The sequence below is a fragment of the Xenopus laevis genome, chromosome 1S (assembly GCF_017654675.1).
Source record: "Xenopus laevis strain J_2021 chromosome 1S, Xenopus_laevis_v10.1, whole genome shotgun sequence".
Taxonomy (NCBI): Eukaryota; Metazoa; Chordata; class Amphibia; order Anura; family Pipidae; genus Xenopus; species Xenopus laevis.
In genome coordinates, this window is record NC_054372.1 from 158,266,047 (window position 1) to 158,287,117 (window position 21,071).

The 21,071-nt window shown below is 35.5% G+C and overlaps 1 protein-coding gene across 1 annotated transcript in view; it reads right to left on the minus strand.

Annotated features, from left to right (window-relative positions):
• prr16.S (proline rich 16 S homeolog) overlaps nucleotides 1-21,071 on the minus strand; it is a 161,767-nt gene that overhangs the window by 43,056 nt on the left and 97,640 nt on the right. The window contains exon 2 of the mRNA XM_018244296.2: nucleotides 2,108-2,985. Coding sequence (XP_018099785.1) covers nucleotides 2,233-2,985 — 753 coding nt within the window. The 3' untranslated portion in view covers nucleotides 2,108-2,232. The remainder of the gene's footprint in view (nucleotides 1-2,107; nucleotides 2,986-21,071) is intronic.

Sequence of the window (21,071 nt, forward strand, 5' to 3'; positions counted from 1 at the left end):
TTTCGGCTGAATACCGAACCGAATCCGAACCTTAATTTGCATATGCAAATTAGGGGTGAGAAGGGGAAAACATTTTTACTTCCTTGTTTTGTGACAAAAAGTCACGCGCTTTCCCTCCCTGCCCCTAATCCTGCTGAAAAAGGCCGAATCCTGGATTTGATGCATCCCTAATTACACTACAGACTTGCATTCCAAGTTAATGCCATTGTTGCAGGCTTCACAAATCTAGAACAGTGCAAATAATAAATAAAAAAACCTGACTTCTGAGCAAAGACGGAGAGTATGGCAGGCTGCTGAGTTTCTAAAGCTGGGTTTAGATTTTAAAAGAAAAACTGCAATTATGTTATTTGCAGGAAAAGCAGACCGTTTTCATAGCTGAACAGTGAAAATGTCAAGGTGTTTCCAAACATAAAAGCTGCATCAAAGAGAAACACCTCCATTATAAATCCTCAGCAAAACCTGAGGATATTTTTCAGAGGATGTACTTTTAAATCAGAATAAAGCATAAGCACATTTTAAAGTTGTGTACTACGCACTTAATGTGAATTTAATAACTGCCCCCTCCCATACTAGTTTTATTTTTAAAGACTCCACATTATGGAGTGAAGGACAATTTAACTCTCTATTTGAAGAAAATGTACTTCCCAACTGCATACTTTTCACAAAATAATAAAAATGTATTTGAACTTCATGAACTTATATATTTTTTTTCAACTGACTAACTCTGTTGTTACTATCTATCCATCTGCAGAATGCAATACAATTTAAATGCAAATTTCTATGCATATTAATATACACACATATACACTCAGGGTGGCTGATTCACACCAGATTGTATCTTGCTTTCAACATCTCCATCCTATCAAAACTTAACTGACACATTGACAATCACAGCAAGGTGCCTTTTTTGTGTGTTCAGCAAAATGCCAAAGATAGATTTCAAATTCATCTTGCTAGGAAGAATAAGACGTGAAATCAAAAAAGATTGAAACATGCATAGTAATATTCTCAACTGCCATGGATTTTGGGTAAATCAATTAATATTATTAATATTATTAATATTGGCTAATAATACTATATTATTTTGGTGCTTGCTCTTTAAGAAATACTTTATATATTATTTATTTAACACAGAAAAAGACATAATTTATGGACCTTAAATTAGAAACATCTTGTGTTTTATTAACTCTACATAAGTTTCAGAAGATTGCAGACTGTTTATCAAAAATATTTTGTGAAAAGCTGAACATACTCTGCCAGATCCGCTCATTTGGCAACCTCAGATCTGGGCCTGACTTGGACACCCACATGCAGGGCCAATTGGATTGATTTGAATGTTGGCTCTTGGATCGTTGGCTTTAGCCTGTCACACAAGGACTTAATCAATACACTCATGCACTCTTTGTCCATGCACGTTTTGTCTAACAAGTGAGTTTTAAGCAATTTATACATTAATGGTGCATTTATGTAAAATATGTATGTGTTAAAAAACCTTTTTATTACTATTTTTTTTTTATGCATTCACTTAATCAAACTCTATCACATTACGGGGCCCATTCACCAAGCTCGAGTGGAGGAATAGAGGAAAATAGAGGAAAAATAGTTTGATTTTCAAATGGTTTTTTTGGCTACTTCGACCATCGAATTGGCTACTTCGACCTTCGACTACGACCTTCGAATCGAACGATTCGAACTAAAAATCGTTCGAATATTCGACCATTCGATAATCGAAGTACTGTCTCTTTAAAAATTTCTTCGACCCCCTAGTTCGCCACCTAAAACCTACTGAGGCCAATGTTAGCCTATGGGGAAGGTCCCCATAGGCTTTCTAAGGTTTTTCTGATCGAAGGATAATCCTTCGATCGATGGATTAAAATCCTTCGAATCGTTCGATTCGAAGGATTTAATCGTTCGATCGAATGAATTGCGCTAAATCCTTCGACTCCGATATTCAAAGTCGAAGGATTTTAATTCGGCAGTCGAATATCGAGGGTTAATTAACCCTCGATATTCGACCCTAGGTAAATGTGCCCCTACGTGTTATGACAGCCCTGCTAAGAAGACAGAACAATTATGACAAGTAAATCACTGAAATAATTCAACTTACCAAATGATTGTTTTGACAGTTTTTAAGGATATCGGGTTTCATTTGGACTTATTGCTTTAAAGTGCTCATTGTCTAATTTTCTTCACACTCATAAATAAAAAAATGAAGGTAAAAAAATAAAAATATCACACAGTCGTAGTGGTTGATTTCCTTAGTATAGTCTTTTGGGGTTTTGGCGCAGTCTGTGGAGGTTGAGTTCCTGTTTTTTGAAAATGATGGCTACTAGTGCTGTTTATTCCTAGTCCTCCATTTTCAATAGGAAAGGGAGCATGGGATGATGTTGGAGAAGTAGAACAATGATGTGGACGTTTTCCTGCTATATGAACCAGCTCACCATGTAAATGTAAATCTCTGTTTTTTATATCCGATTGCACATCACAGTCAGGACAGTAGCCATGGTAAAGAACATTTTCGCTAAAACGTACGCGTTCTCTAGTTGAAGACTGTGCACACCGTTCTTTTTCTGTCCTATGTGTCATGAGTGTATCTGGATTTTTTTCCACTTTAAAATTGTGAATGGCACATCGGTCCCCATTGGGAATGTTGACTGGCCCTCCAGGAAATCCACCATTGCGAAGTAAAATTCCATTATTCCTCCCCTTGTTTGATGAAGGCTCTACCTTTAGCGTATCTTCAAATTTCACTGGTGTCAGCCGTGGTGGTGGTGGGGGTGGGTTGGGCTTTCGTAGAACTGTAAGAACAGCAGATGGATAGGTAGGGGGACTTATAAGTGGTGTATTGGCACAAACCTTGATCTTATCTAAACTGGAAGCTGTTGTGCTACTTGAACTACTGTTCAGTGTGTCTGTTTTTGAGCTGTCTGTCATCTCATCTTCCAGCTGTAGGTCTGACGTTAGTGTATCAATTTGGTCAACCACCTGCAGGGGAAAAATTCTACATTTTAGTTGAATACTTTTTCAAGTTATAAAATATATCTTTCTACTGTCTTAGGAATGCTTCATTTGGTTAATTACTCTTTTAAAGATGGTACAGTATAAGCAAGCTAAGATGATTTTTGAGTCTATAATGAAGAGTGTTCTTTCTGAAGCTGTTAAACAATGGTACACTTTTCATTCTCATTAAATATTAAATATGATGCTCAGGACATGCATAATACAGTTTGTTCTTTAATGTTGCCTGAGGAACTTCCAGACTAATGTAGTCTATAAACTGCTACACAAATTGTTGATTACGACATGATCACAGTTATAAATATTATAGAGAGAGGAAGAGCATTTAGGCTGAACCATTTTAAGATATAAGAAGTATATTGCAAAAAGAGTGTTCTTCTGCAACTGCTAGCACAGCACTTTTATACAGCACACATACATAAAACAAATACTGCAAAATAAATAGAAAGACAAACTATGTAGAAAGCACAAAACCTGTAATGAACATTATACAATGATGCATGACACATATGAATACCTTCTCTTTCATTCTCACTTATTTAAAGGAATTCTGTTGTGATTTTTATGGTGTTGTTTTTATTTCTAAATTACACTGTTTACATTACAAATAATTCACTCAACCATATCAATTCTTATTCCTAATCCAACAATTTTATTTTAAGATGTAATATTAGTATGTAGGCAGCCATCTCTGGCCATTGTGCTGTTAGAAAGATCCTGTGCTGTTAGAAAGAGCTAGCACTTCAAAATAGAAACGCTTTCAGTTTTCCCTACTCAATCTAACTGGAGGAGTCACAGTGGAACTTGGAATTTTACCACTGAAATCTCATATCTACACCTAGCAATACAGCTATCAGGGGCTGTTATCCTATTACCTTCCCATTGTTCTGTTGATAGGCTGCTAGGGGGAAAGGGAGGGGATGATATCACTCAGTACAGCAGTAAAGAGCGACTGAAGTTTATCAAAGCACAAGTCACATGACTGAGAGCAGCTGGGAACTTAACAACATGTCAAGCCCCCTTTCAAATGAAAATCTGTTTGCTCTTTTAAAAATGGATTTCAGAGCAGAATTCTCTTGGATCTGCACTATTTACTGATGTGTTTTGAATAAAACATGTTTTCTTGTGATTGAATACTATTAATGTATGTTAGCAAGTTTTAACCTGCCTCATTCTACCCTCTCTGATCCTTATCTTTGGTTGCTCTCCATTCCAATATCCTCCATTCATAAGCTCTAATAGGACCTACACTGTCTTCTAGTTTGAATTTTATGGATGTATATATCATATTAAGCTAGCAGTTCTGGATGCATATTTGACCCTAGAAACGCAGAAATGTAATTTTCATGTCTCTGCCCCTAATTCACTGATGGTTAAAATCTCTAATTCTTTGTTATCTTTAGGCAAAATAAGTACATGTGCATATGTGAATTCTTCATACCATTATGATTTTATGATTATTGCATGTTAATCTACAAAAGATTACTTGTTAATTGAAAATTTCAACTATTATGCTAAAACGTAATCCTCTTTGTACCAGTCCATGCTATAAAACCTTACTTGTAACCCATTCTTCTCAGATTCTTGGATTAAATATATTATGTCTCAATTAGCTTCATGTCATTTCTTCCTAATGGTATGCTTACAGCATGCCTTTGATGTGTTTAATACAAATGCTTCCTAAGTTGTTTCTATATTGTACATGTAGAGAAAGAATTATGAAAACCATTTTAAGATGAAAAAATACCAGAAATGTAAAGGAACCAATGATGCAAACCTCAGAGAAGCAAACATAATGTATAATAATACCTAGAAAATAACAAAACCACTAATAAGCCCAATATTTCTCATATTATAATATTGAATATACATTCTAATCTACTTTTCTATTGTAGACAGAATATAATTACAGCCTTTTGCCCGTACCCTCAATTGGGAAATATAATTAAAATATTTAGTAAAAAGAAAAAAACACAAAAAAGAGAACACAAATCTATATTTCGCAATGCAATATTGTTCATTACACCGATATTAAACAAATATGAATTGTGCATATCACATATTTTAAAATGTGCTTAAAGTTGACAAACCTTTCCTCTACATAAATAATTTATTTAGGTATGTAGTTTCAAGACTTGGCTTCATATATTCTTGAATGACTCTAAGGCAGTGGTTATCATACTTATTTAGTGTAAGCCCCCTATTGAGGGTCAACATTTGGCCAGAGCACCCCTTAGGTTTAATAAGCATATGAAAACATTGCTGGAACAGAAACTGTGCCTTACAAGAAAATGTAGCAAAGTAAAGAAATGAAAAGCATACCCTTTTTGACATTTAAGATGGGCTTTCAGGAGTATTTAGAAGAGCACATAGTTATTCTACTTATATCTGTCTTGACCTGGGAGCCCCACAGTTTGAGAACCATTGCTCTAGGAACTATTTATTTTACAAGTACTTAACACATGAATCATACCAAAGCCTCTCTAAGTACTAAGTTCATTTTCCATAATGTGATTTATAAAGTACCACTGGGAACATTATCACCTAAACATACACACCAAGATACAACTAAAAACTAAAAATCTACAGTATATTAGAAGTATCAGTCAAACTGCCATAGATGGATCTAACAATACAGTCATGGTTTAAATCACTTTCAGTAGAAGGAGAATAAGATGTAACAATTAATCATTTCCCCTATAGTAGTTCTCAGGTAGTTCTATATGATCCCTAGGTTTTGATCTTGCCATTATGATGTATAAATTAGTTTCCAAATCAGTTCCCAAGTTGCAGCCATATCTGTAAATGCAGCTGTCATCTTACTACATTAACCGCTTCTTCCTTTGTCCCTCAAATTGCTAATGTGAATGCAGGGTTGGACTGGTCCGACGGGGCATGTGGAAAACACCTACTGGACCCGGCTCTTTTGGGCCCAGCCAGCCCATACCCACTCCCTGGACTTCTTTTCCTCACCTCCCTCCCTGAACCCGGTCGCATCCCTAAAGCGACGGATAAAGGTACGCACGAGGGGGGAGAGAAGACATTGTGGCTGGGGGACTTTGCCCCAAGCCGATTTCACTCCTATGCTGCCCGCAGCTCTCTGTAGAGAGAATCAAACATCAGCATAGAGATATGATTCTTTGATTTCTATTTGCTGGGGGACAGGATTACTGGGTCAGCAATTATCCACATGCAAATAGCGAAAGGAGTGCGTCACAGAAGCATGGAAGAGTTGTGGCACCAGGGACACAGGATCAATGCAGCGCTGTAAGTCACAACACAAAAGTGTCTCTTTGTTTGACTTTGTGTGACTTTCTTTGTCCTTTAAACAGGTTGCCTTAAGGGTTTATGGTTCCTGTATTACTTAATTTTTCTTCCTGCAGATGCCTAGGTTAGAAATTACCCTAACAAACAGGGGACAGTTTGGAAATAAAGAGGAAAAAATAGAGAGCCTGAAAACCAAAATAAACAATCAAAAATAAGAATATAAATAATAATAATATTATTTATCAAGCCTCTGACACTGTTCCTTCCGTGCCCTGCACTAATTTTGCCCCTCCATTGTTCCTCCCTGCTCCACTACTTTGGACAATATCAGAACACTCCCATTGTGAATTCAGAAGATGGATTTGTTACTGCAGAGATGGGCTTAAACCCAGGAGATTTCCAACAAATGGGGGGGGGGTGTTGCCATGTCTGTAAACATGAACCTTTCCTGTAAGGAGAACAAGAATTGGGGCAGATTTACTAAAGGGCAAAGTGGCCTTGGCTAGCAAAAATTCACCAGAAATCCCATCAGGGACATCAACAATTTACTAAAAGGCGTAGAGGACAATTAGCTAGTGAAGTTTTGCAACCTATTTCCGGGGCGAATTTTCGCTCAGACGAAAGATCATTACTCCGTAAATTCACTAAAGTGTTAATTTTATAGAACATTACCTCTTTCACCAGAGTTTCATTCAGCAGCTTAGACCTGGCGAATTGATATGATGTAGCTGCAGACTCCTCAATCTTATGTCAGTGACATCACATCCTGTATGCAGAAAAGTCATAAAAGTTCTAAAAAAACACTGGTGTTTTTTTCCTATTTTAAAGTAGGATAGTTTTCAACATTTCTAACTATTAAAGATTTTTGTGTTAACATGTTTTTAACCATTTGAGGGGCATGCCACATTTTTTTTAGGGTGGGCTCATGTCTAGGATTTATTTTGTCTTTATTTTGCTTCCTTGGACATTTATAATTGGCCACTACGATTCACTAACTTCGAGTGAAGGATTCGAAGTAAAAAAAACTTCGAATTTTGAAGTGTTTTTTGGGCTACTTCGACCATCGAATGGGCTACTTCGACCTTCGACTACGACTTCGAATCGAAGGATTCAAACTAAAAATCGTTCGACTATTCGACCATTCGATAGTCGAAGTACTGTCTCTTTAATAAAAAACTTCGACCCCCTAGTTCACATCTAAAAGCTACCGAACTCAATGTTAGCCTATGGGGAAGGTCCCCATAGGCTTTCATAAGTTTTTTTGATCGAAGGACATCGTTGGACCAAAATCCTTCGAAACGTTCGATTGGAAGGATTTTATCGCTCGATCGAAGGAATAATCCTTTGATCGTTCGATCGCACTATTTGCGCTAAAATCCTTCGACTTCGATATTCAAAGTCAAAGGATTTTAATTCCCAGTCGAATAGCGAGGGTTAATTAACCCTCGATATTCGACCCTTTGTGAATCGGCCCCTGAGTGTACTAAGGAAATTTCGCTAGGCAGAAATTAATTTTAGCGAAAGTTCGCTATGAAATGCTTGCACTGACAAATGAATGCTACAGAAACTTCACCAGTGTTCGGCTACAGAGATGCAACTTCACGTTTTAGTGAATTGGCATAGTGGTAATGAAATTACTCCAGGCAAGGTGGCGCAAGGTGTGGTGGAGCCTTTGCTGGCGAAAATTCCCCCTTTACTAAATTTGCCCCATTGATGGAAATATAGCATATCAATTGAAACAAAAGCAAGGGAATGACTTAAAAGCAGTAGTCATTGTTGTAATTCTTAGTAGAGGTTGTACATGTTAAAAATCAGTTCATTTAAAACATTCACATTTACAGTATAAAAGCAGCACATTTACCTACACAACCTGCTTCTACACACTCTGCAGATCATTGTTATTCCTATTTTAAAGAATTCTAGATACTGTGACAGTTCAAGAGATATTCACATTTGCCTGAAGCACAATTGACATGAAAATATATCCTGCTCATGGCAAATCTACTCAAGAGTTAATTTGCCTTCATATGATATCGACACAATATGCTGTGCTGTCCAATTATCCCAAACAGTGTGCACTAAGGATTTTAACCTTTTACTGTATAAATGCTGTAAATAATTTCATCCATTGTCTTCTAAGGCCTGTGGTAGCTGGACAGAATTCCATTAAATATATCGAGGCTGTAATTGTTGTGTATTTAATCCTTTTATATTCCTTAACATTTCATCAATTTTATCGCTAGATATTTTTACTTTTTCTGAAATATTAAATTATACCTTGAGAAGTGCTTAGTTTTTTTTTTAAACTTAACTATTTAAGGAAACCTTGACCTTCTGTAGCCAGAATCTATGGATTCGATTTCATAATTACTTGTTATGGATTACATTTCATTATTACTTGAGTAAAGAGTATGGCTGGTATATAAGAACAAAACACAATCCTTAATGAATATAGGTGGTAACCAGCAGTAACCACATAAAAATCAACAAAAATAAAGACCTTTTGTAAAACCACACAACAAAACCTAGCAGGTAAAAATGTTAAACTTGTTTAAAGAGAAAAACAAATCCTCATATATCCTATCAACCCCGTGTCCTTCCCGGCATTATAAACAGAATGCATCCAGCCTCAAAAACTGTAGATCAATAGGCCTTTAAACGGCAAATGATATAGTCGTGGAGACAACGGAATATGAAATATACATTGGACTGTAAATATCTTTTTAGATGCTCTCATAGTCATTCAAGTTTGTTTTCCTTTTTATAAAGCAAAGATATATTTCTCTAGGCAGCTTTGTTTTCAGTACTGATATATTTTACTTCATACCACAAATCAAAACTTGCAGCCTGCCTTGAGATCAGGTGACTAATATGTTTTAAAAATGAATTAGCAGTACGGAGTATACTTTAAACTTCATCAGATCTCAAAACAATTGTCCTCTTTCATTGAAGGAGTCTGACAATAAAGCTGCATACAAAGGGAAAATAAAGGCAATTGCTTTTTATTAACAAGAGTATTCTGATAAAGGTATTGAACAAAATATTTATTTTTCCTGTTTCAAATATGGAGCACTCCACAATGTTAATTCTAGTAATAATAATTCAGTTATAACAAACAGAAGGTTCCTGTAATATAATTAAACATTATTGTTGTTATGCAAATGTGCTCCATCTGTAACCCATGCCTACCAGTTAAAGTAAGGAATATACATATTTTAATTTTTTAAAGAACTTAAACATTTCCCATGTTTGTACATACCAGAATTAGTGAATCTCTTTAACATGCATTAATCAGCTAAAATAGAAAAATTACATTTTATTAGAGTATAATTAAAATCAACGTATTTATTAAAGTACAAGAAAGGAAGTGACAGAAAAGTAAACCAGTACTCATAATTCTGTGATCCACACTCCATAACATTTGTACAGGTATGGGACCTATTATGGAGAATGCTCGGGACCTGGGGCTTTCTGGATAATAGATCTTTCTATAATTTGGATCTTCGTGCCTTAAGTCTACTAGAAAATCATGTAAACATTAAATAAACCCAATTCAGCTGGTTCTTCTTCCAATAAAGATTAATCATATCTAAGTTTGGATCAAGGACAGGGTACTGTTTTATTATTACAGAGAAAAAGGAAATCATCTCTATAAATTTGGATTATTTGGATGAGATGGAGTCTATGGGAGATGGCCTTTCTGTAATTTGGAACTTTCTGGATAATGGATTTCAAGTATTGATGAACAAATTTCTCCCATTTTGCTTCGTGAAAAATTAGTGACAGTCGAAAATTGACAGCCGCGTCAATTTTGGACACGCATCTGAAAAGTCACCTTTGGACGCGCATCCAAAAATTTTTAAAGCTGGCAAATTTCAAGATTCGTGAATTTGCGCTACGCAAATTTATTTGCCCATCACTAGATCCAGGTAAACGGATTCCATACCTGTTTTTAAAAATTAAAAAAAAAAAGTGGATAACGGTGTAGCTAAATAACTGCAAAAAGGAAGTACATAAACGTTCAAAGTCACATTTTTTGTGTCAAAATTAGAATGTGATTTTTTTTGCAGGAAAAATTGCAAATTGTAATTTGAGTTTCAGAAACTCAAATATTCATGATTTATTAAGCACCAAAAAGTTGTGATTTTACGGGGCTGATTCACTAAGGGTCGAATATCGAGGGTTAATTAACCCTCGATATTCGACTAGGAATTGAAATCCTTCGACTTCGAATATCGAAGTCGAAGGATTTAGCGCAAATACTGCGATCGTACGATCGAAGGATTATTCCTTCGATTGAACGATTAAATCCTTCGAATCGAACGATTCGAAGGATTTAAATCCAACGATCTAAGGAATATCCTTCGATCAAAAAAAGTTAGGTAAGCCTATGGGGACTTTCCCCATAGGCTAACATTGACTTCGGTAGCTTTTAGATGGCGAACTAGGGGGTTGAAGTTTTTTTTAAAGAGACAGTACTTCGACTATCGAATGGTCGAATAGTCGAACGATTTTTACTTCAAATCCTTCGATTCGAAGTCGTAGTCGTAGTCGAAGGTCGAAGTAGCCCATTCGATGGTCGAAGTAGCCCAAAAAATACTTCGAAATTCGAAGTTTTTTTACTTCGAACCCTTCACTCGAATTTAGTGAATCGGCCCCTACGTGTTTTTGAGATCAATTTGAAATTTTTCACAATGTAGGGTAGAATGTGATTTCACTGCATCAGTTCTTTTTTTTTTTCACAATTTGAACATTGATAAATCAGCCCCATAAAGTCACCTCACAGAAATCCAGCTAAACCACATACCTGTACAGTGTACATAAAGTGCAATTTTCTAAATGATTAAAGATGTACTGAGTAAATATCCACATGTTTGAATACAGTGGCGTAACTATAGAGGAAGCAGAAGGTAAAATTAGAGGGAGAAAGCCATTTAGCGAAACGTGCGTTGGCGGAACTGCTGTGGAAACTGTTTTTTTAAACATATTTTAGCTTAAAAGCCTTTGATCGAAAAATGGAATTGGTCGGGCAGGGTGGGCTCTAGTTCGAAGTGGTATTTTGTTCAATCTTCCTCTTCTCTCTTCTAATGCGGTCCCGCACTGGGATTCACAAGGGACCAATGATTTTTGGTTTTTGAGACTAAGATAGCTCTACTACAAGTTAAAGTTTGGCCAAGTTACAATTGAGACCACAGTCTTGGTTACCCTGCCTTTCTCCCTCTTTGTGGTGTTCCAGGTTAGTAACAATACAGGTAGAAGTTTTGGAGACAACACCACCTCCTCTTTTTTCCCATTTCCTACTATTTAGATTTTGAGTCCATTTGAATGAATTTATCCTCAAATATTAATTTGGTCACAATGCTGCTTATTATTCAATGAATTACCAATATATGGGTATTTAATGGTTAGCACTGCACTTTAATAACAGATTTTTAGTATAAAGAAATTAATTAATTCCTTGGAAATTCATGAATTATTTAATTAATAGCACTGCACTTTAAAATCAACAATTGAGTTAACATTTTAATCTATTGGTTATTAAACTATTATATCAGCACTTTACTGTTTATAGTTTTTTAAGGTACCATCAATCTTGTCTCACTTGGTTATTTATCTATTTATTTATTAATTGCACTAGCACTTTAATATAAAATCGGGCAAACTCCAGTAATAAGGTAAAAACTTGGAGTGTAATCATTTAAACTAAGGGTAGTACTTTATGCTGTGTCATTTTGGATTAACACTGTGGGATTTTTAGCTGGTGGAAGAGGGGTTCTTTTTCTTTTTTAAATCAGGGTAAAATTGTGTGCCTGATGCAAGGATATCTGCAATGTCAGATACAGTATAATAAATCCCAATGTTCCATATGGATATAAAATTGCAATCACATTTTAGTTTGGCACTTTGTCTTTGTTTTTCATTTGCACAATTGCCACATAATGTTCAATCACTATAACAAGACACAATCAAATCACATTTAATGGAGTTCATTACATTACCCTGGGTCTTTCATATTTCCAGAAATGCTTTCTCCTGCGAGGCTCATTCTTACTATATATAATTGCAATAACAATGAACCTTGCAGAATATTCATTATATTAGAAAACAGTTTTAAGCAATCATACTATAAATGCATCAGTTTAAATATGATAGGAAACATGTTCAGTTCGTGAAGACAGGGACTGGTTTATTAAAATTGAAACTTGGAAATTAGAAATTCTAAGTTGAAATTTTTTTCACAGTTGCTAATTACTATTTACGGCAATATTCAATGATGGACACATTTCTTAGATCAATGTTCCAGTTTATCAGAATGTGTAAAACTGCTCTTGGCAGTCAAAAGCCGATTTGTTCAATGATAAAACCCAACTCAGTTGTCAATACCTCAAAATTGTACAAGCATTGCATTATGAATGAATTGCAAGTTAAAGAGGGTTTAACTATTAGTAAAAACTGTTTTCTGTGATGGAACCAAACTTCTATTACGAAAAAGCAAAATCAAGGTGCATTTAAAAACAATCCTTCTACAGGTATGGGACCTATTATCCAGAATGCTCGGGACCTGGGGCTTTCCAGATAATGGGTCTTTCCTTAATTTGGATCTTTACACCTTAAGACTACTAGAAAATCATGTAAACATTAAATAAACCCAATAGGCTGGTTTTGATTCCAATAAGCATGAGTTATATCTTAGTTTGGATCAAGTACAAGCTACTGTTTTACTATTATAGAGAAAAAGGAAATCATTTTTAAAAATGTGGATTATTTGATTATAATAGAGTCTATGGAAGACAGCCATACCGTAATTCAGAACTTTCTGGATAACGGGTTTCCGGGTAACGGATCCCATACCTGTATTCTAATTCATATGTCAAAGAAGTAGAAGCCAGTTTGTCTCAAAATATAGAAGCCAGCCCTAGAATTTTCCTCCTGGCTTATGAAATGTTTGTTTACAGTATTATATATATTCATAAATACAAAATCCTCTGTTTACCGTAAATATTTTATAAATCTGTCAGCCGTTGTCCGCAATCGCCTATTTATGATATTTTATATTGCTTTTTGCCAAATATATTCATGAAGCATTTTTGACAGCAAAAAAATGTATAATTTTTGTTGTCAATATTTCTCCATTAATTGCAATAATCCACCACTTCAGAAAGCACAAAGCCTTATATCTAGCGTAGCCTAGACAGTAATAACCCAAAGATAACTGCAGGTTTACATATAATCGATTTGACAAAAATATTCCAAGTGAATAGACAGATTTGTTAGTAAAGAGTTCAAAATGCTTCGAAATTCCGTGCCACTGTGTAAAGAATCTCTGTAAATATCTTTCCCTTTGTCAAATATTGCATATTTTATTTAAAAACCATTTAAACTAACTGTCAAGTTTTCATCTTTTGATATTGTAAGTCATACTGATATCTATGGATTTGATTTCTGTCAGCAGAAAAATATGTTTAAATTCAGTTATAAAGCTTTGTATGTTATTTCTGTTTCATATATACATATATATATATATATATATATATATATATATATATATATATATATATATATATATATATATATATATATATATATATATATATATATATATATATATATATAGTATAAATACTTCGGGGCATTGCCAAAAACATCAAAAAATCATTGGGACTTCTTCCATTGACTTATATGCCGGATTTTCAGATTCTGACTTTTCCCATTCCTGGGGTTTAATAAATTCCGAAAAATCGTGATTTTTTAAAACGTCTGATTTTATAAAAAAAAAATCAAAAAAAAAATCAAATTTTTCGTGATTTTTTCATTTGAAGTTTTGGAAAATAACCCCCTTATTGTCCCATTTATTTTCAGTGAGGCTGGAATTCTAAATTTTTTTAAACAGGGTAAAAATAAAAACTGGGTAAATAGGCTGTGCAAAATAAAAAATATGTTTCTAATATAGTTAGTTAGCCAAATATGTAATGTATAAAGGCAGCTCTCCTTTAAAACAGTCCAATAACATCAGCGCAACTCCCACTGAAGTCTTCAATAGCACCTTGGCAACATTTACTTGGAAAAGTTTGGTATTAATGGTTTTCATGGTTTTTTCATTTAATACATTTCAAATTTTAGAGCTTTTTAAAAAAAATAGGAAAACCACATGTTTTTTGCGTTTCGTGATTAAATAGCAATTGTCAGTAAATGGGCCCCATAGAGATGAGTGAATATCAAAAATGACATATATCACAGAGAACCGCACAGTTTTGACTGTGATTGAATGAACAATATTGTTAATAAAGTAACAGATGTCATTTATATATGTAGGCGAAGAGGTGAAACTTGTGTCCATTAATATTTTCTTGCTTCTTCCTATCATTTCTACTACTTTATTAACCTGCTTTAGTTTTTTTTTTACTAAAGAAAAAACAGAATTTGCAAGTTTTATATTTTAATTTCCGAATTTCTGAAAAATATGTGCTCCATCCACATATTGTTCTTACTCCCCAGAGAGTGGGCAAGTAGTTTTAGCACCCAAAGGCAATACCACTTGGCCCAGCACCACTGCAGTCCATCCACAACCCTCTCCCTGCCGACTCCTCCTCTGTTGCTGTTGCCTCCGCTGCTGCTGTTCCTTCTCCCACATCTCTAACTGTGTTCCCCAGCTACTGCACCCTAGCCTCAAGCTGTGCCTTCCCCTTGTTCTACCCCTTGCTCCAGCCCTGCTACTTTCCCTGTAATTTCTCTCATGTATTTGATCTAGTTTAGAACTCCTTAGATTAAAAATAAATTGATGTTTATTGGCTAAAACGAATGGTTCATTATTTATAGTATTTGCAGTATGTATACTTAAAATGTGGTTGAAAAAAATGTATATTATGTATTATACTTTTAACATTTTGCCCCATTGCTTTAACTCAATGCACAATTTTTCCAATGCATTTCCAATTATAGAAATCTGATACTTCACAGATTGCAGACATTTTTTTATCACAGTAAAGTGACCATAAATATATACTGCAGCATTAATGTCAATTGTATTAAGTGCTAACATTCCAGTAAAATTCACAAAATTGTGCTACTTATGCAAAAGGTTTAGCTAACTCCCTTTTAAATACTTCATTCTAAGTGCATCAGAAGCTTTAGGTCACTTTCAGAATTACCGTTCAAATGGCAGATTAATTGTATTCACTAGTAGTTCTGAAGAATTACTGTGTTCACAAAACATGTGTGTCAGGCACAATCCATGACCTTGAATTGTATCCAGAAAAATATATGACTACTATATTCTTATAATATCCTCCTTTTAATCTCCCTGTTTGGCTAAATAGACCCCCGCCAAAAAAAGACAATTATGCCCCCATATTCAAAGAGTAAACCTCCACACAATATTTATAATAAGCTCTTCAGCAAGAGCATAGTATAAGTAAAAAACAACTGTAAAAAATACCCATAGTGTAGGAATACATTTTGACAAAAATATTATACTACCAGTAAAGCATGGCCAGTCAAATACATGACAACATTGCTTAAATGTGGAAATGCCTATACATGCAAGTGACAAACAATCCCAATGAATATAACTTTTATACCATTGTTCTTCAAGTGACACTATTAGGGGGGTTATTTATCAAGGTCTAAATTTATCTCAGTATTTCTAATATCCAACTCCTAGCAACTCCGAATTCCCGGATGGACCTTATTTATGTTGAAAAAAGCCGGAAAAAAATAGAAAAAAACCTCAGATTTGTACGGAAGTTTTTTGCTCCAAATCCCGGAAATCATCGGATATCGGTACGGAAATCATCGCAGACACTGGGGGGTATATTTATCAAAGAGTGAAGAATTCTGCACTTTTCACAAGCAACAAATCTCCTAAAAATATCTTAGCATTGGTATTAGTGTAAGTCACCAATGGTAAAACATGAATTGTGACACACAATAATAACTAGAACTTCCAGCAATAAGAGCCTTCTCTAGTGTACTATTCATTGAAAGGTTTTCAAACAGGCACAAAGGATCCCTTGCGAATGTTGTCGTGAGGCGCAAAGTAGAATGCAGTAAAAGGATTTTAATCTGATTTTAATTCTGCTACCTTGAGTAACTATTTTGTGATGTTCTGTTTGCTCACTCACTGATAACCTGACAGAAATAAACTGTAACAGCAAGAAGAGTAAAAGTAAAAGACCCAACTCAACTCTGACCATTCATTAGCTGATATGAACATACTTTTGGGTTGTGAGCAAATACAGTGCCTCCTATTAGTCAGATGGATGAACTTAAATGTACTCAAAGCAGCATTGTTTCAAAGTCAACTACTCTTAAATAATATATGTTTCATGAAAAGGATTCTACTCATGAGCTGTTTTTGTGACATATTTATAGAGACCCCCCAATGTTTAATGGTGTGATTTCCCTATAAATACAGTAAGTTTAATTACACCCATGTTTTCCCACACAATTGAATCTAAGACTGTTAAGAAATGTTATAGGAATATTACAGCAGTGAAAATAAGTATTGAATATGTCGTTAATATTTCTTATGGGGCTATTGACATGAAATTTACACCAGATGTTGGTGACAACCTAAGTAATCCACACATACAAAGAACTCAAACCAAATTATTCCATAAATTAAGTTATGTGTAATAAAGTGGAATGACACAGGAAATAAGTATTGAACAAATGAAGAAAAGGAGGTGCAAAAAGGCATAAAAAGCCAAGAAACTGCTGTACTCTATCAGTACAAATTAATAACAACTGGTTTAGTCCTAATTGATGGCCTATAAAAAGGTTTCTCATTATCCAGGTAACAAGAAGCATCTCATGATGGGTAAAAGCAAAGAGCTCTCTCAAGACCTTTGCAACCTTATTGTTGAAAAACATAATGATGACATATTTCTAAGCTTCTGAAAGTTCCAGTGACCACCATTACGGCCATAATTCAAAAGTGGAAAGAACATAATTCTCCCTATACCGGTCGTGCCCAGGTACTCCTCACAAGATTTTTGACAGAGGAGTCAAAAGAATAATCATAAGAGTTGTCCAAGAGCCATGGATCACTTGCAGAGAGCTTGATTAAGCAGGTACAGTTGTTTTCAAAGTAATGTAAACGTGGCCTTTATGCACACTCACCACACAAGACTCCACTGCTGAAGAAAAAGCAAGTTGTAGCTCATTTACAGTTTGCTGCACAACATTTGGACAAGCCAAAGAAATTATGGAAGAATATAGTTGGGTTGAGACTTGAGACCAGAATTGGATGTCATTGCACACACCATGTTTGGAGGAGAATGGCACTGCACATCACCCCAAAAACATCATATCAACAATGGAAGTTTGGAGGTGGGAACATCATGGTGCGGGGTTGTTTTTAGCATATGGAACTGGCAGACTTCATTTAATTGAAGAAAGGATCAATGAAGAAATGTCCCGGGACATTCTTGATGAGAACCTGCTGCCATCTCATGCTGAAAATAAAACAAGAGTGGACATTTCAGCAAGACAATGATCCCAAACACACAACCAAGAAAACTCTCAACTGGTTTCAGAGAAAGAAAATAAAGCTGCTCAGTCAATCACCTGACTTAAATAAAAACACAGAAATTGTAGACTAAGCATCTTGGATCGTGGTTCTGTTCCCTAGGGACATTAAAAACAGTGGATGGAGGAGCAAACCTTAAGAGGTAATTAGAGAGCTACTGGTGTTAGTGTTTATTTGCCATTATATAGGTAGATGTTCAGAAGTAGATAGGAAGTTTATCCTGAAAGCCAGTTAGGCTGACATTAGGTGAATACTTTTTATTTTGCTACATTGCCATGTTTGTAGATTCTATGGGCAAATTCACTAACCTGCGGAGTTTCGCTAGTGCAGCCTTCGCCGCACTTTGCCACACTTCACCAGGCGTAGTTTCGCCATGGCACCGCTAATTAACTAAAATCCGAAGTTGCGCTCAGGGAGGTGAAAGGTAGCGAAGTTGTGCTAGCATTAATTCGTCAAGCAAAGTGAAGTTACGCTAGAGATGCCTAATTTGCATAAGGTGCCAAGTTAAAGTTGAATGGACGTATATGTAGCAGCAAATACATTACACTACACAAGGCTGGGAAACCTTCATAAAATAAAATAGAGTTGTTATTTTGCCCTATTCATGTGTCCACTGTATAGTTTAGGTGCCATATGTTAGAAATGTAGGGGGGAAGGAGGGTGCCCCCAAAAAAATTTTGCCAGCGTTTTTTGGGACTTAGAAAAATGTCAACTTTTTTTGAAGCAATCCCTATCTACTCTATTGCACTTCGCCTGGTCTGAGGTGGCGAAAGCAAGTCTGGCGCAAGAGGTAACGTTCAGTAAAATGCGCAAGTTAGTGAATTAGCGTAGTTACGTTGTCCCTTCGCCATAGCGCAACTTCGTCTGGCCTCAGGGTGCGAAGTACTGCTAGAGTAGGTCCACTTCGCTAGCGAATTTATGTCAATGCCCGTTAGTAAATAGGTGAAGTAACGAAATGACGTCACGCTGGTGAATTTGCCCCTTTTGCTTTTCCTCAATTTGAGCTGTATCTATGTTAATTCACATCTCTTTCACATTCTGAGAAATGTAACCAAGAGTTAATATACTTATATTTTAAAGCAGATTTAATAGTTTGTAAAAATGAAGATTCTAAAAAGGAAAGTCATGTCACAGTACATGTTAAAATAAGGAAAAATGAAAGATAATAGTCTGTTATCTGGCAGTTTGGCAAAAAAGGCCAATGTTTAGCATTTATTTTAATGGTAGTTTTAATAACTTTCATAGCAGCATTACATGAAACAAAAAATAACTTTTTCCATACTTTTGTGCAGCTACAAATAAATATGAATTAGTCTTTTTTTAAACTTTGCACACAGATAAACATCATTGCACAAGTCATAAACAGGCTGATCATCATGGTCATCAAGTAGCAGATGAGGGGGTTATTAAAGTACAATTTTTTCTGGTCTGAGTTTTAAAGGGGAAAACCATTTTTTCGTAAAAAAACAACAACAAATTTTTAAACCTCAAGGCTGCTAAAAGTACTCAATCTCAAACCTGGCAATGCCATGTAGAAGTTAATGGCAGATGTTCCATTTACAATTGGAAAATACCATGATCTGAGCTGGGTTTTGTAAAATAACTGATTAATTTGAAATAATGCATAAAAATCTGCATTTTCAGGCATCAAATCCCAAAAATTGTATGATTCGTATATTTTTACAATTTTATCAAGTCTTTTCCTGCACCAGATTTTTTGTGAGTTAATTTATTGATGAATACAGTAACAATGTGGGAGGGAGTTTGGTCTACAGTAAGTGGTTTGAAGAAAATAATGTTTTCCTTTAATATAAGGCTGCACCACAAAAAAAACAGTTTACAAAGTCTTTGGGGAAAATTCACAAAAGGTATAATTTCGTCAGTGAGGGCTCCACCCAGGCCCGGATTTGTGGAAAGGCCACAAAGGCCCAGGCATAGGGTGGCAGAATTTTAGGGGGGCGACATGCCACCCAACCACACACGCATTGGTTCCAAAGCACTGGGGATTCACAGGAGATACAATAGTGAGTAAATTCATTACCGCTACACTAATTCCCTAAATACAAAGTTGCGTCTCTAGTCAAACACTGGCGTAGTTTTGCAAGCGTTAAATCGCCAGTGCGAGCATTTCATAGCACACTTTTGCTAAAATTTATTTCTGCCTAGTGAAACTCAGTTAGTACCCTTAGGGGCCCATTCACTAAGCTCGAGTGAAGGAATAGAGGAAAATAGAGGAAAAATAGTTTGAATTTCGAATGTTTTTTTTGGCAGCTTCGACCATCGAATTGGCTACTTCGACTACGACCTTCGAATCGAACGATTCAAACTAAAAATTGTTCGACTATTCGACCATTCCATAATCGAAGTACTGTCTCTTTAAAAAAAACTTCGACCCCCTAGTTCGCCACCTAAAACTTACCGAGGCCAAAGTTAGCCTATGGGGAAGGTCCCCATAGGCTTTACAAGGTTTTTCTAATCGAAGGATAATCCTTCGATCGATGGATTAAAATCCTTCGAATCGTTCGATCTAACGAATTAGAAGTCGAAGGATTTTAATTCGGCAGTCGAATATCGAGGGTTAATTAACCCTCGATATCCGACCCTAGGTAAATTTGCCCCTAAGTCTTAGGTCAATTTGAATAGGGTGGGTACATATAGGTCATGAATATATGTGTTTATTAGTGAAGTTGGTGCAAATGCTTGAAGTGGCCACTTATTATTACAAATGTCCAAGGAAGGAAAATAAAGACAGAAAAGATCCTCCAATGCCCTAGACATGAGCCCAATCTAAAAAAAATGTGGCATGCCCCTTCAAATGGTTAGAAAAAAAATGTTAACAGAAAAAATTTTAATAGTTAGAACTTTTGAAGGTAATTTTTTAGAACTTTTCTTAGTTTTTCAGAACTTTTATGACTTTCCGTCTACAGGATATGATGTCACTGACATAAGACTGAGGAGGATTTAGATTCATTTTATCAGTTTGTCAGGTTTAAGGTGGCAAAGGAAACTGAAGATAACGTTCTGTAAAGTTCGTACTTTAGTGAATTGCAGAGTAACAATTGTTCATCTGAGCGAAAACTTGCCTGGCGATAGGGCGCAAAACTACGGTAGCGATGGTCTCTTTTGCTAGCAAATTGTCCTCTACGCCTGTTAGTAAATTGGCAATCTCCCTACGGATGGGATTTCTGGCAAATTTTCATAACGACGACCACTTCGCCCTTTAGTAAATCTGACCCTTTGCTTTTAGTGCGGGTCT